Raw genomic sequence first — 16,010 nt, forward strand, 5'->3', positions numbered from 1 at the left:
CTGCAGACACCATACTCGATACCTGAGTGCTAAATCTGCCTGGATAGGAATATTAACTAAGGGCCTTGTTAATAAAGCTCAATGTGACACAAATCACTCATAACATCATGGGTAACCATCCACCTGCAGAGGAAAAGAGGCACCCACAGCCCTGGTCACATGTCTAAATTTAATGATATAACAAAATGATCTTAAAGAAACAAAATGACAAAGGTGTTAAACATCACACCAACTAATCATGTCCTCATTGCGGGGCAACACAAAAGCACCAGTGAGAAACCCGTAGTGTGCCTAAGGTGCCTTAAATTTACGCTTACGGGTGCTATGTCTAGGTGCTGCACCCTCGCTCGGAGTGGCGTCTGAGACAGCCTGCTGACTCTGCTGTCCTGTTGGCCTCAATGACCTTGGCAGACGTCCTCTGGCCTGTGGAGCCTGTGCTGGCCCCACATGGGAGGGAGTGGCCAGATCCACAGCATCTGCCCAGTCATTGCAGCCTCATCAGATGCAATGGCCACTGGGAGAGGGGCGGAGGAGTTGCCGCCCTCATCCAGAGCGCCCTAAGAGGAGCCTGCAGAGACGACAGGCAGCTGCTGCACTGATGTGAGGTCGCTTCAGACCTCCCTGCTCACTGCAGATGGATGGGCACCGAGCTGGGGTCAATGCCGATGTGAGGGCTTGCTGGTCAGAGCGCATCCCCAGGAAGCCCTGATTGGTCCCCTGGAGGATCCTCTCCACGAGAGTCGCCACTCTCTCCAGGGAGGAAGCATGGCACACGGCCAAGAGGCTCATTGCATTGGCAATGGTCTGCATGGACTCTTCCACCACGGAGACCAAGCCAAGCATAGCCTCATGTATCTCCACCAGATCCTCCCGCACACCCTGCTGGACTTCCAGCATTTGCTGCCTCATGGACGACTCCAGAGGCTCATCATCAGCCACCAACTGAGCATGTGCCTGGTCCCATGCAGTCCTCCGACTGCTGACGCCATGGGCACTCTCTGTCTCTGCCAGCTCCTCCAGCGACTGTGAAGTGCCCTCACCGTTGTGCCCTGGGACACTAGCCAATGATCTAATTCCCACCAAGGTGCTAATAGTATCTGTGCTGGTGCCTGCCTGGCGAAGATGGTGTGACGCTGGTGAGTCAGAGACTTCAGGACCCTCAGCTGTGAGAGGGGGCCCCTGTGCCTCCTCCTCCTGGCCCTGATCCGCTGATGCTGAAAGGAAGAACAAGGACATTGGATCAGTTAACGTGGAGACAATGTCAATGAGCATCCCTGTCCCCCAGATCATTTTGCGCTTATCCTTCCATAAGCAATGTTCAAGCCATGTTGAAAACTTCAATCACTGAACATTCAGCAGCATCATGGCTGCTGGGACACTAATGCTGACCTCAGTGCTGGGCAAACATACCTGCCCGAGGCACCCCAGCCTCACCGACACTGGTGGACCTGGGCACATGGCGCCTCTCCAGATCCAGAGCCTCCTGCTCGAACCTGGTAATGATGGCCAACTGGGCCAGCCCTCCGCCAGTCCTCACCCGCTCAGTGGCATTAAGAGCATTGTTCACCTGAAAAGGAGAAAAGAGCATTGATTAGTGCAACTTGTACCTGGAATCTCTTCGCTGCCATCCCACCCCAACCAGAGTGGGACATTGCAAAGCTCCAATGCCTCCTCACCCCGCAGCTACCACACACTCACACAAAGATGCCAGGCCTGTCCCCCCACCTTGGCCAAATGCAGCCTACATCACATTTGGCACCACACGGTCCAACCTTGCAGAGCAAGGAGGTGCAAACACGTGGAATGCAAAGAGCAGCAGATGGATCAGTGCCCCGCCACCAAGCTCTCCTCCCAGCATGGCAGCACCCTGACTTGGACATGTTTTGTGGTTCCAGCACTGCGCCGAGGTGCAGATCCAACAGGTTGCCCCCAAAACAGTAATGCGGTGTCACTGTACCGCATGCTGCGGGTGCAGAACCCATCTCATCACTACCCTCTCAGGGTGACCTCGGCATGGGCAATATCTGCTGGCCCACCCAGCGACGGACACAAGCCGTCAATGATTCAATGCAGTCACTACAGTCTCAGAGTTGGGGGCGAGGGGGGCACCAGGGGGGAAATGCCTACCTGCTGGGTTAAGTGATCAATACCAACATGGTACTCACCCTTTAAGAGCACAAAAAGTCATTAAAGCACTTGCGGCACTGGATCCATGTGTGTATCACCTCGTCGCGGGAGCTCACTATCTCCGTCACCTCCTCCCAGGCACCTTTGGTAATGTGGGGGGGCCTCCTCCTCCCATCCCTCAGAATGAGGACCTCCCTCCGCGCTGCCACCTCCTCGAGGAGGGCAGCAAGGCAATCGTCTGAGAAACGAGGGGCACAGAGTCCTCCTGCCCTACCCTCCTGCCTGGCCTGCTCACCAGCAGCGCTCTGGGGAGCCCTTCTGCTGGCCATGATTGACAGCCTTTGCAAAGGCTGCAGGAGCACTTTTAAACAGGCCACTGGGTCACCATTGGACCCGGTGGTCATAGCAGTCCCACCGCTGCCCGCCCACTCCCGCTGTCCTCGGGAGCCACGTTTCACGCTGTAGTTTCAAAGAATGAGAGGTGATCTCATTGAAACTTAGAAAATTCTCACAGGGCGTGACAGGGTGGATGTAGATAGGATGTTTCCCCTAGTTGGTGAGTTTAGAACCAGGGGACATAATCTCAGAATAAGGAGTAGGCCATTTCTTCACTCACAGGGTGGTGAAGCTTTGGAATTCTCTACCCCAGGAGGCTGTGAAAGCTCAATCTTTGAGCATGTTCAAGACAGAAACTGACAGATTTCTGGGGACTAGTGACATCAAGGGATATGGAGATAGCACGGCTTGAGGGACTGAATGGGCTGCTCATGTTCCTATGTTCCTAATCTACACAATACACTGCAGCAAGTAATAAAGGTTACTTTGACTTGTCAGCACCTCCCCTCCCTGCAACTGCTACCACTGAGAAGAGTAAGAATGGAAGTGGAACGGAGACACTTTGAGTTTTAATTTCCCTATCGCTATATAATCACTGAGTAAATATCCTGGAAATCCCTACCTAGCATAGGTAAGGTAGTGTATTGGTTGTGTAATTGAACTACTAATCTAGAGGCCTGGACTAATAATCCAGAGAACATGCAAGTCCCACTACGATAGTTTGCGAATTTGAATTCAGTTTTAAGTAAGCCTCAGAATGAAAACGCTTATATCAGTTAAAATGATTATGAAGCTGTCAGATTGTTGTAAAATCCCAGTGGATTCACATATGTCACTTACCTGCCATCCATATGCAATCTAATCTATATGTGACTCCAGTCCGAATCTAATGGGATTGACTCTCACCTGCCATCCTCAATGGCCCAGCAAACCGCTCAGTTGTATTAAACCACGACGTACAGGAGAAGACCCATGAACACCTTCCCAGGGCTATTAGGGGTGGGGCAATAAATATTAGCAGCACTCAAGGCTAAAGACTTAAAAATCACCACTGTCATAAGGACTATAACGGTTCGAAGAGAAGGTTCAACACCACCTTCTCAGGGTATCTAGTGACGGGAAATAAATGAAGCTCTGATGGTGGTGCTCACATCCTGTGTTTATTTTTTAGAGGAGAAGCATACAATCAGCAACACTGTTAAGAGGATTCACATGATAACCCATTGCTGACGACAAGAGGTATTAGTGCCAATCTGTATATGTAAAATGCAGAGGCGATTCCACAGTTTCAAAACACTTTCCTGGTGCATCAGCAAGATATAGAGAAATAGAGAAGGAACATACAGTCTCAATAGAAGCTTTGATCAAGAAATGACAGCAAATGTTTCTAACTTTAAGCTACTTGCTTCACATATATTTTAGTAAACCAGGGGCAGAATTTTGCCCTTGGTGTGCGGGCTCGGCGGGGGCAGGCGGTGGGGGGGGTGGTCAGGAAGAGAGCCATTGGCCATGAACAGGCCCGGAAGGCAATTTCACGTGGGTGGGCCAATTAAGGCACGCCCAGCGTGAAATGCGAACGGCCGCGCTCAGCGCGGCCTGTGCGGGCGGGGGGAGGAGTGCGAGTCGGGCGAGTGCAACCTTTGCGCATGTGCGTGGGTGCACACTGCATAATCTCCCTGAGGCAGAGAGCAGCCTCAGTGAGATGAAGATATATGAAAAAACATACTTAAAACAATAAAAATGTAATGAAACATGTCCCTCATGTGACTCTGTCACATGACTCTGGACATGTTATTAATGAAAAATGACAGTTTTTAATTTTATTTTTATTTGCTTTTGGAAACTTCATCCCACCCTTGGATGAGGTTTCCAAAAAAGTGCAAAGGCCACTTGGTGCTTTTCCTTGCCCGCCAACTGTAAGGTTGGGCGGGCAGCGAAAAATTAATTTTAATTAACTTTTCAATGGCCTTAATAGGCCGTTTAATTGTCAGCAGGCGCACGCCCGTCTGCCCACCAAAATACCGCTCGAGCGCACGATGACATCGGGACGCTCGCCCGATGTCATCGCGCGACATTTTACGCACAGTCGGGTCGGATGCGTGCCCACCCGCCGAGCAAATAATTTTACCCCAGGAGTGTAAACACAACATAAGATTTGTATGTAATCTGTTTGGTTGAGTTCTTTGACTAGTAGATGAATGCTAGGGTGAAACAACGCTCAGTTGCTTGGGTCCAATACAATTGGCACATTCATACACCTGAATGGTGTTTTTGTAATTCTTTCCACAACACTAATTAGTTTGTTTGAAAGCTAAAAGCTTCCCAAATTCATGTTTCATTGAACGTTTTCACATGAATAAAAGTGTTTCTACTTCTAAAAGTCTAAGTCAGATGTTGACTCACCGGTTGATGCTATTAGCAATGATGCAGAAGAGTATAGCATGTTCCAGAATGAAAAATAAATACTGTACCATTTTCTGATAGCTGATACAATTATTTATTTTCGAGTCTACAATACCTGATGTGGCAATCAAGATCTCAAGCAGTTCTCATTCTTTCTGAAGAGAATTTGTAAGCAGCCCTTGGTTTTAGGATTTATTTTAGTAGGATTTAGTTTGCCTGCTTAACTTGACCATTTTTAGACACTGCATTCTGCAACAGGATAACAAGGCCAAGCTGCCATTTTGTATTAACGCCTTGTTTAAGGAAGCCATTTTGTGATTTGAACACCTGCTGCCAAGCAATGCAATCTTTTAGCTGCTTTAACCATTAGTGCTGTAAAGTGGCAACTGACCCACAACAGATGATTATTAGAGGAGGTACCTCAATTATTCTGTAATTGAAGAATAAGTAATTAATCAAATAGTTAATGATTATATTTATATTTTTCTACTAACATTCCCATGTTAGAATCGAAGTCTGAGGCTTAAACATGCTATGACAGGATGTTGTGAAAAAGGAGCCTACACTATTCAGTGGAAGCCCCTGATCAAAAAACAACTATCCTTGACTAGTGTAATACAGGGCCCAATGCATGAGACAGTTGTACAGTATTGAGATAAGGGACACATATTGAAATAATCTATTGACCTCATGGGCAAAATAATTCCCCTGTCGGGGGAGAAGTACAGGAGTGGTCGTGGGCAGGCGCCCCTCCGATAGGCGCCCCCAATTGGGGGCGCGCCGCCATTTTCGCAAGCGGGCCAATCAAGGCCTGCCCAGCGTAACGTCCACACGGAAGCCCTGTGCACTCCCTGTAAGGGCAGGGGGGAATGGGAAGTGCAGAAGTGCGCTCCTTCGCACATGCACGCGAAGGAGTGCTCCGATCTCCCTGGGACTAAGTGCTGCCTCAGGGAGATCAGTTCCCAAAGGGAAAAAGGTTTTTGTTTCGAAATTTTCATTTGCCATCCATGTCCCCTCATGTGACAATGTCACATGAGTTGGGACATGGACATAGCTTAAAGTAAAAGTGAATGTTAATTTTTTAATTCAGTCATCCCGTCCATGGATGAGGTTTCATGCTTTTTCAGATGGCTGCCAGTGCTCCCGACCTGCCGGCCGACCTTAACTTTGGACAGGCAGGTCCACTAATTGCTCTAATTGATTTTTGAATGGCCTCAATAGGCCGTTGACAGGTCGGCGGGCACACAGCTGACTCGGCTGTGCCCCCGCCGACCTGAAAATGCAAATGACACAGGATGACGCTGGGAGTTCTGCGCGACAGCATTCCGCATCATCCGCGTCGATGAGTGGGCCCCGCCTCCACTCGCTGACAGGAAAATTCTTGCCCATGTTTGAGGTATTATGATACAGCCGGTGGTAAAGGCTGAGTTGTTCAAACCCAGAGGGAAACTTGAAGCAACTGGCATAACCCATTTTTGCAATTTGTATGTTTCGAGATGCAGGCTTTGAATTCAGTTGCAATTAGACCACCTGGTCTCAAGAGGGTTTTCATAAAACTAAATTAAACATTTATTAATACAAGAAAGATTGTAAACACATACGTACGTCTACAAAATTACTACTATAGTAACTACAAAAATCCCCAAGTTAATCTTTCGGTTACACCCCCTTTAAAGCAACAGTAAATCTCATAGATTTAAAGAGACACCTGACAAAGTACAAACAGGACAGTCGCATCCAAAATGAGTTTCTTTCAGCTCTGGATCCTTGCGGACAGACTTGAGGCTTAACAAGCTGGATCTTAAAATGCCTCTGCCTTACACACAATTTCCTTTCTCCTTTATACATAACTTTCTCTTTGAATGTAAATTTTCCATTGCATCACTAGGCTTTTAATTTTACCTCTTCTAACAATAACATCCTTTTATTCCACCAATTTTATTAGTAAGCTGAAAAAATAAATAAACACTTTGCTTGGCATCTTCTAGCTAGGTGCAAGATTTCACCCATTCTTTTGAATGGTTTATTTAAAAATACAAATTGCCCCCTTGACATCTATGTTTTTAAACTTCCCCATGTTTATGTAATTACCCTTTCAAACCTATTTCTTTCTATATCTCAAAGCCTCTAGATCAGCTAGCTTTAATCCAATTAAGACACACACACATAAACACATATAGACACAGACACCACTAAACTTTATTTTAAAAATATAATTTCCAATAACATTATAGACATTAATATCTCTTCATGACAAAGGCAATGTGCGCAGAGAGACAGATCCAATGAGATTAATCTTTACAATATTATTGACTAATTGGCTGTTAGCAACAACTTTACACCAGGATGGGGTGATGCCAGAATTAGGACTAAAAGGTTTCGGGAACCATCTTGTTCGTGCACACCAAGTAAAGGGACCATGTATTGTGTTTTCTCGGGGGCGGAGACAGAATTCCTGTCAGTGCAAGAACAGGCGGTGTAGCACTGGACCCAGGGACACAGACAGAATTCCTGTCAGTGCAAGAACAGGCGGTGTAGCACTGGACCCAGGGACACAGACAGAATTCCTGTCAGTGCAAGAACAGGCGGTGTAGCACTGGACCCAGGGACAGAGACAGAATTCCTGTCAGCGCAAGAACAGGCGGTGTAGCACTGGACCCAGGGACAGAGACAGAATTCCTGTCAGCGCAAGAATAGGTGGAGTAGCACAGAGCCCAGGGACAGAGGCAGAATTCCTGTTGGAATTCCTGAAGGCTCGAGATCATTTTCCGTTCCTTCTGGATTGGCCATCAATTTGAAGTTGTGGAGTCTGTACTGTATTATTGATAAGTACACCTTCAGTTCTTTTGCTCCTTTAGTTAATTGATAAATATATTGTTGTTTTACTTTATCCTTTATTTAATGAACTTTGGTATTATTTGCTAATTCAGTATCTGAGTCTTTGCCTGATGGTTATATCTCTGTCGAACTAAAACAGTTTGAAAGATTAATTTGGGATCCAGTGAACAGGCTGCATGCAACTAAATTAAATCCAGTCTAAATTTTAAGGTCTAAACCACCTCTTTTTTAAAGTACACTTCACTACATCCAGATGTCATCTTCATCCACCCAATCTAGCTCTCCGAGCACATTCTGCAATCAGCGTCCTAGCCTGATTGCACTTTGCTGCCATCAATTGTCCTTAATCCTGCTGTAGAGTATGAGGCAAAAAAAAAATCACAGGCTCTGCTGCTAACTGTTAATGTTCAAGAGATTTGATTATAGCCAATCATCAGGCCTGATGAAAGGACTCATCAGAATTAAGATGGTAGATGTCTCGGACTTGTAAAGCAGTGGTTCATATTAAGTCATAATTTGTCAGAGCAGTTTATTAATATCTGGAGGTCTTGTGGTGTACTGGTAGTGTCCCTACCTCTGAGCCAGAAGCTCCGGGTTCAGGGTCCGACTTCAGGATTTGATAGCCACGGAAGGCGCATTCATGATGTGGCCAAACAGGTTGATCGTCAGTCTGTAAATCCTTCCAATATGCCCGATGGCAGGCAGAAGGAGCAGGAGAGTTTCCTGGTCAGCCATACTGCAGAAGGCAACAGCAAACCACTGCAGTACTTTGCCGAGTGCAATCATGGACCAATCCAGTGGAAGTCCATGGTTGCAAATGCTTTCTTAGGACATGGTACCTGAGGGAGGAGGAGGCTCATTAACATCTGAAACCTAAAGTTCAATTTTTCCAACTTTAGCTCAAGTTCCTGAAGTGCAACAGTGAACTCAACTTCTGACACAGTAAGCAAGATTGCTTCCACTGTGCAAAGGCTGGTACTTAAGTTTGAATTTAATGTCCAGCTGGACAGGAAGTCCAAATACATAAATAGCAGCAGAGGAGGTGGTTCGCTAGGCTGATTCCTAGAATGAAGGGGTTGTCTTATGATGAAAGATTGAGCAGGGCCTATACTCACTGGAATTTAGAAGAATGAGAGGTGATCTTATTGAAACATGTCAGATTCTGAGGGGGCTTGAAAGACTAGATGCTGAAAGGATGTTACCCCTCGTGGATGAATGAAGAACCAGGAGGCACAGTTTAAAAATAAAGGGTCTCCCATTTAAGACAAAGATGAGGAGGAATTTCTTCTCTCAGAGGATCGTTAGTCTTTGGAATTTTCTTCCACAGTGGAGGTTGGATCATTAAATATATTCAAGGCTGAGTTAGACATATTTTTTGATCAACAAGAGAGTCAAGGATTTTGGGGGGCAGGCAGGAAAGTAGAGTTAAGGCCACAATCAAATCAGTGATAATCTTATTGAATGGTAGAGCAGGCTTGATGGGTCGAATGGCCTACCCCTGCTCTTATTTCCTACGATCTTACGAACAGGATTTAATGCAGAATGCAATGTAGACAGAACAGCCAAAACTTAGGTTATCACATAATATTAGGCAGCTGCAAAGGTTATGTTTAAATGATTAAGAAATTATTAAGAAAATTGCTCACTTCATCATTGCTGGCACACACCAGGAGAAGACATCAGGAAATTGCACCCACTCAACATGTGATTTTATGTCCATTCATTTTAATGGTCTGAATATCATGGAGTTGTGCAATTTCCTGATATGTACATGTACCAGGAAATCCTGAAGATTCCTGCACTTGAAGCTATCAGATTACCAGGCATCTGTCACTATTTCATATGTAACACAATAGGGTATTCATTAAAGTATAATTGTTTCATATTCAGAAATATGAACCAAATCATGCAAAGTCTTATCTTCTTTCCTTTACAGTAGTTAAGTTTTTTCTTTCTCACTTCACGTAGCTCAATTCTCTCTCTCTTTTGCTGACTGTGTTTCTGATGTTACATAGGTGCAAACAATGCTGGGAACATGTTATGTGCTTGCTTGGCTTGATTGGTGATAATCTTCAACTGGATATAGAAGGTTGTAGATCTAACGCCATTCCATGAGTTGACTTAGGCTGATAGCTCAGTGCAATACGGAGGGAGTATAACATCAGTGCAATACGGAGGGAGTATACCACCAGTGCAATACGGAGGGAGTATACCATCAGTGGTACTGACCATTAGCAAGAGGTTGAGCTGCCCAGGAGAAGTGAAAGACCCTGTGGCAGTGTTCAAAGAACAGGCAGTTCTCCTGGTATCCTCCCCAATATTCATCTCTCAACTAACAATACCAAAGCATGTTTGTTTAATGACAGTGGTTGCACCTTGAAACAGAAATACATTTTTTTTATTCTTTCATGAGATGTGGGTGCCACTGGCAAGGCCAGCACTGGTTGCCCATCCCTGATTGCCCTTAAACTGAGTGGCTTACTAGGTGAGCTGAGTCAACCACACTGCTGTGGATCTGGAGTCACACGTAGGGCAGACAGGTTTCCTTCTCTAAAGGAAATTAGTGAACCAGCTGGGTTTTTATTACAATTGATGACAGTTTCATGCTTATCATTACTGAGACTAACTTTATATTCCAGATTCATTGTCAGCTTCATTCAAATTCCACCAGCTGCCATGTTGGTATTTGAACCCATATCCCCAGGTCATTAACCTGGGTCCCAGGACCACTAGTCCAGTGATGTTATCACTGTGCCACTGTCTCCCCTTGACTATGAAGTGTTGTGGCACAGCCTGAGGACATGAAAGGCACAATCTATAATGCAAGTTTCTCTTTTGAAGCTTAAGATTGTGTGACAGAAAGATACAGATTTATAATATTGTGATAGTAGAATAGGATAAAAAAATAAGGATGAGTTACAACAGGAAAATACAGTTTTACTGAAAACAAATACACAGACTGTGGACTGCAGCAGCTCAAGATGGCAGCTCACCACCAGCTTCTTAAGTGCAATTAGGGATGGGCAATAAATACTGGCCTAGCCAATGAATTAGGGATGGGCAATAAATACTGGCCTAGCCAATGAATTAGGGATGGGCAATAAATACTGGCCTAGCCAACGATGCCCACATCCCATAAATGAATTTTTTAAAAACTGACAATATATGGGTATGGTAGCATAGTAGTTATATTAATAGGTGATTAATGAAGAAACCTGGACTAATTACTCTCATAGCAAGAGTTAAAATCCCACCATCAAAAGAAAACAAAAGACTTGCATTTATATAGTGCCTTTCATACGCATGTCTCAAATTGCTTTACAGCTTTTGAAACACTTTTGAAATGTAGTCACTGTTGTAAAGTAAATGTGACAGCCAGTTTGTCCACAGCAAGTTTCCACACAAACAGCAAAGTGGTAATGATCAGGTTATCTGTTTTTTCGTGATGTTGGTTGAGGGATAAATATTGGCTGGGACACTCCCCTGCTCTTCCTCAGAATAGGTCCATGGGATTTTTGTGTCCCAAGAGGCCAGACACGGCCACATTTTAACACCTCGTCTGAAAGATGGCATCTCCAATAGTGCAGCACTCCCCCAATACTACACTGAGGGCAGCGTGATGACATCAGGCGTGCGTCCCAATGTCACCGTGCATCATTCTGATCTTCAGTTCAGCTGCGCGCCCACCGAACTATCAAAGGCCTATTAAGGCCATTAACAAACTAATTAAAGTACTTGTCAGGACTGCCCGTCCAACCTTAAGGTTGGTGGGCAGGCGAAGAGCCCAGGCGGCCTTCGCATTTTTCATGGAACCTCATCCACGGGCGGGATGAGGTTTCATGAGGGGTTTATTAATTAAATAAAATGTTTGATAAAAATTCATAAACATGTCCGAGCTCACGTGACAATGTCACATGAGGAGGCATGTCTGAATAATTTGATTTTTTTATTTTTCCCATCTTTATGACTGAACTTAATCTCCCTGAGGCACGGAGCTGCCTCAGGGAGATTTCTACGCTCTTTTGCGTATCCCCAACTCTCCCTCCTCCCCCCCACCCGCACAGGTAACGCTGAGCGCTTCCGGGTGCCCGTCACAGTTGGCGGGCCTTAATTGGCCTGCCCACTTGAAATGGCGGCATGCAGGCAGCAATGGGCTCCGCACCTGCCCACACCCGCTCCCAACCATCCCGCCTGACAGGGAGAAAATTCTCCCCTGAGTGTTAGCCTAGATTTTTATGCTCAAAGTTTAAATTAGGACTTGAACCCACAACCTCGGACTCAGAGGGAAGAGTGCTACCACAGCTAACACCATGGCAGTTTCATAATTTAAATACTATTTCTATTCAATTTGGAAAGACGAAGCTGCTATCAGTAAAGAAGTGATCATGACACTATTGAATTATTTTTAAAAACCAGCTGGTTTACAGATGTCCTTTAGAGAAGGAAACCTGCAGTCCTCACTCACTCTGGTTTATATGTGTCTCCAGTCCCATTATAACAGCTCTCTGAAGTGGTCCAGCAAGTCATTCAAACCGCCTCAAGAGAAAGGTAGAGGAATGGGAAATAAAAGTTGATCCTGCCAGTGCTGCCCACATCTGGAGAACGAATTTTAAGAAGTCTTGTATTTATCGTACAGTTACGAAAAATGAGCATATTAGGAAGTAACATAATGAAATGAATCTGCATGGTGAAAGCAACAGCAAACTCATATATTACCCTTGTCTTTGGTACAATATTCTCTTCTTTGAAGTATTATTTCATCATATACCATCAAGGAAAGCAAATTGGTTGCACTGGTGTGAAAGTTGTGCACAGGATTTTTAAGCCAGTTGGTTTGTAAGCTCTGCGAAGATCACTGGTGTATATGTCGCACATTGAGGCTTAAACATCTGCAGCAGGCAGTGACCAAGAAACCAAAGTTTGCCATATTTCTGATAATTTTGCTCAATATTTTTGAATGCAATTAGATCTAAAACTTCCTAAAAAGTTACTCGCTACTTGTACTGTGCTGTCAGCGGGAGTTAGAAGTAATTATATTGGTCGATTAAGCTTTTTTTCTGACAGGGGATTTTGGTTCAATCTTTCCTTAATCCCAATTTTAGACTTCAAGGCCAATTCTTTGCAAGAATTAGTAAGCAAACCTTTATGAAGCGAGATATTTGAAATCCTTTGGACACTTATATTCATCTGTGTGTTACAGCCATCACTCTGGAATCCCGAAGAAGATTCACAAACCTTTTCTTTAGCAGCTTTCTGGAGGTCTGAAGCCTGCTGTTCATACGAATAACCAGCCTTAATTTCGTCCTCTAATAGTGTAATATCCTCCTGAGAGATAGGCCAACCCATTCTGCCCAGTGCCTCCAGGAAGGCTTCCTTCTGGTCTCCAAATGAGATTGGTTTATCACTGCTGAACCTTGTAAGAATGAGCACACACAGAAAAAGAAACAATCCAAATCTAATTTCACTTGCAACAAAAATGCTTATGTACTGATTTGTAAAGAATGTTGTTACTTACTTATCACGCTCCTCTTGAGATAATGCTCTCCATACAACTAAATTTAAACGCCTTGCAAAAGAGAAAAAAAGTGTTGAAAATTCTTAACTCATAATGAATTTGGAAACCCCAGTTTGTATTATTTAAAAGGTTAATCCAAAATCAACAAAAGTAGTATGTCTTTGCATTCAGATGAACATTGATAGAAGCCCACTGTAAACTAGCTTGCAAAAGTAATAGAGGATTCTGTAACATTAAAGTAAATTGTTGCAGTAATTAATGGCACTATAAGGTGCTTTATAAACAAAAGCTGTTGTGGCACACTGCAAAACTCACCAGTAAAGTCAACAGTGAGTTATTTACAAGATACATGCTTGTACAGAACAATTAATGTAAATAGCACCTACACACAGAGGAAAATAAAGATAGGGTGAAACTTAGATGGGGTTACAACAGTGGGAGGGAGCGAATCGGTTACCCTTATACAACCCACCCAAGTTTCTTCCCCATTCTGCTGGAATTGCAACTTTCCCCCATTGTATTTCTTAATTGACTGCTTTAACCTCTTTGCTCGATCTGTAGTGGGAAACCTGTACTTACTTTTATCATTAAACCTTTAAAAAAACTGGTTCCTTTATTTTCAATGTTAGGTTTTCTCGGATTTTATTTTACTAATAGTACAGCAACAAGTAGATCAGCAATACTGATGCTTCTAGACGGAGTTATACCTCATGGTAATACAGAGTCCACATTCTTGGGTTGCTGTAAAAAGTGGACATCCAGGAGTGGACGTTGTGCCGGTTTTCAGGCGCAGAGTAGGTGTCTCACACGAGTGTGCACACGGTCACATGGACGTAACTAAGGCCCCAAATTGGTCTTCCTGATTCACATACAACAAGCAGACTGCCAGTACTATTCACCCTATTAATGGGCACTGCTATCAGGGTGTCACTACCACGCATTGCTGGTCTGGTGCTATGTGAAGACAACGTGCACCTTTTAAACGGGAGGTGCACTTTGGTTGCAAGCAACTGAAGGCGGCTGATGATCGTAAATAGAAGAGAAGCTGAAAAGGCTGTCAGTTTTCTGACTCTGCATTGGAGATATTGAAGGAGAAGTTCGGCAGAGGGAGGTACATCATAGGCGGAATTTTACAGCCCTGTCACGGCAAGGTGCAGGGCCATAAAATGCAGCGAGCCGGTCAAAAGTTCATTGACTTTGGCAGGGCGGGAAAATTCCGCCAGCGTAAAATTCTGCCCTATATTTCCATCAGGTAGCAGGAAGATATCCAGGCAAGCTCCCCGGCACTATGAGGGAGTGCTGGTAAAGCCAGTGAGCACCAGAAGCATCACTCCCAGTACATGGTTGCCACATAGAGAAGAGTTTAATAACCTCTCAAGCTAAGCCCCCTAACTCATATTTCCCATTACCTCTACTTAGCTCGACATCCATTGTAATCCCAGCATTCACAACACTTTCTTCCCCCGATTCCCATCACTCTTCTCCAATCACTGCAGTACACTTCACTGCCACCTCCTGTTGCTCCTATTGAACCTGCTACACTCCGCACAATTACTTCCCTCATGTCCTCACACCTCTGTCATCCCTCCCACATCAGTGACACTATTCTACCTTGACAGGCACGTCCTCAAAGCATTCGCTACTCTTAACACTGAAACACTCCCTTCTATCTTGCAGGACAAGCTTTCAGGCAATAAGAGGGAACAAGCAACCATAAAAGGAGGGACTATCCCCACTGAAAAAGTATTGTGGGGCTGGGGGCGGTGGTGGGGGGGAGGGGGGGAATCAGATGTGTGATGTTTGCTGATCGACTGTAGGTCAAGGTCCACAGGGTTTTCCACCAACATTCTTTGTTTCTTCTCACTTAAGTCAGGCTTTCAGACACCGTTGATGACAAATTGCTGTTGTATTCAGGAGTCAATCATCTGTCTCTGCTGACTCATGTAGCTAAATGCTAATGTTTGTCCCTTTGACACATTTCAGGTCCGGGAGCTCCTCACAGAACTGAGGGAGCAGAGCAAGGAGACAGCAGCACTGCAGATGAGGAAGTTAAGACTTTACATTTTGGAGACACCAGCTCAGAGACTGACATGCCGCATTGTTCAGAATGTAGAGCAGTCCGTCCCATAGAGATTCAGCCAGAACTTGGGCAAGGACAAAGACAAGGACAGCCCAGGAAGCAGCTTGCTGAAGAAGGAGCTTTGTCCCCAGCCATTATGCAGAGAGCACAGATGAAGACTTCAAAGTCCAACCATTCACTGATACCCACAGGTTTTCTTACCAAGTGCACTGATTGCCTGTTAGCAAGCTTATACACTGTGTCAGAGAATATGAATGAGTTCATGTACTGTCTTCACACACAGCATTGAGATCAGGTAGTCAACCATGGAGTCAGTAATCAGATTGATGAGCACCGTGGGGAGCTCCTCAGTAATGAAGCCTTCAGTAACAGATCTGAGAGCTTTGATGGAAGCTCAAACTGTTGCCACTTAGGTTCTAGCACTGCCTCTGAATCCTCTGATCATTTTAAATAGCATTTGGAAAGACTGCTTCCCTGACTACTCCTGCCATGATTGGCTGGACAGGTTTAGGAAGTGGGGTCTCAGGCACGCACCGACACAAATTTCTCAAAGGGTCCTGAGTCAGATGCAAGACCCCCATTAACATATTTAAATTATGTCTGTGTTTGTTTAAGGCAGCTGCCAAAGCCATCTAATGAGTGGCTGAACCAATACGGCATCAGGTGCACGGTTTACTGTTTTATAGTGCAGAAGGTGGCAGTGCAAGATTC

General features: G+C 44.9%; 1 protein-coding gene across 1 annotated transcript in view; it reads right to left on the reverse strand.

Annotated features, from left to right (window-relative positions):
* Nucleotides 1-16,010, reverse strand: part of LOC144683101 (von Willebrand factor A domain-containing protein 3B-like) — a 216,376-nt gene that overhangs the window by 39,630 nt on the left and 160,736 nt on the right. The window contains exons 24-25 of the mRNA XM_078546118.1: nucleotides 13,220-13,270; nucleotides 12,940-13,117 (exon numbers count right to left, since the gene is read on the reverse strand). Coding sequence (XP_078402244.1) covers nucleotides 12,940-13,117; nucleotides 13,220-13,270 — 229 coding nt within the window. The remainder of the gene's footprint in view (nucleotides 1-12,939; nucleotides 13,118-13,219; nucleotides 13,271-16,010) is intronic.

The sequence above is a fragment of the Cetorhinus maximus genome, chromosome 7 (genome assembly GCF_964194155.1).
Source record: "Cetorhinus maximus chromosome 7, sCetMax3.hap1.1, whole genome shotgun sequence".
In the NCBI taxonomy this organism is placed as follows: Eukaryota; Metazoa; Chordata; class Chondrichthyes; order Lamniformes; family Cetorhinidae; genus Cetorhinus; species Cetorhinus maximus.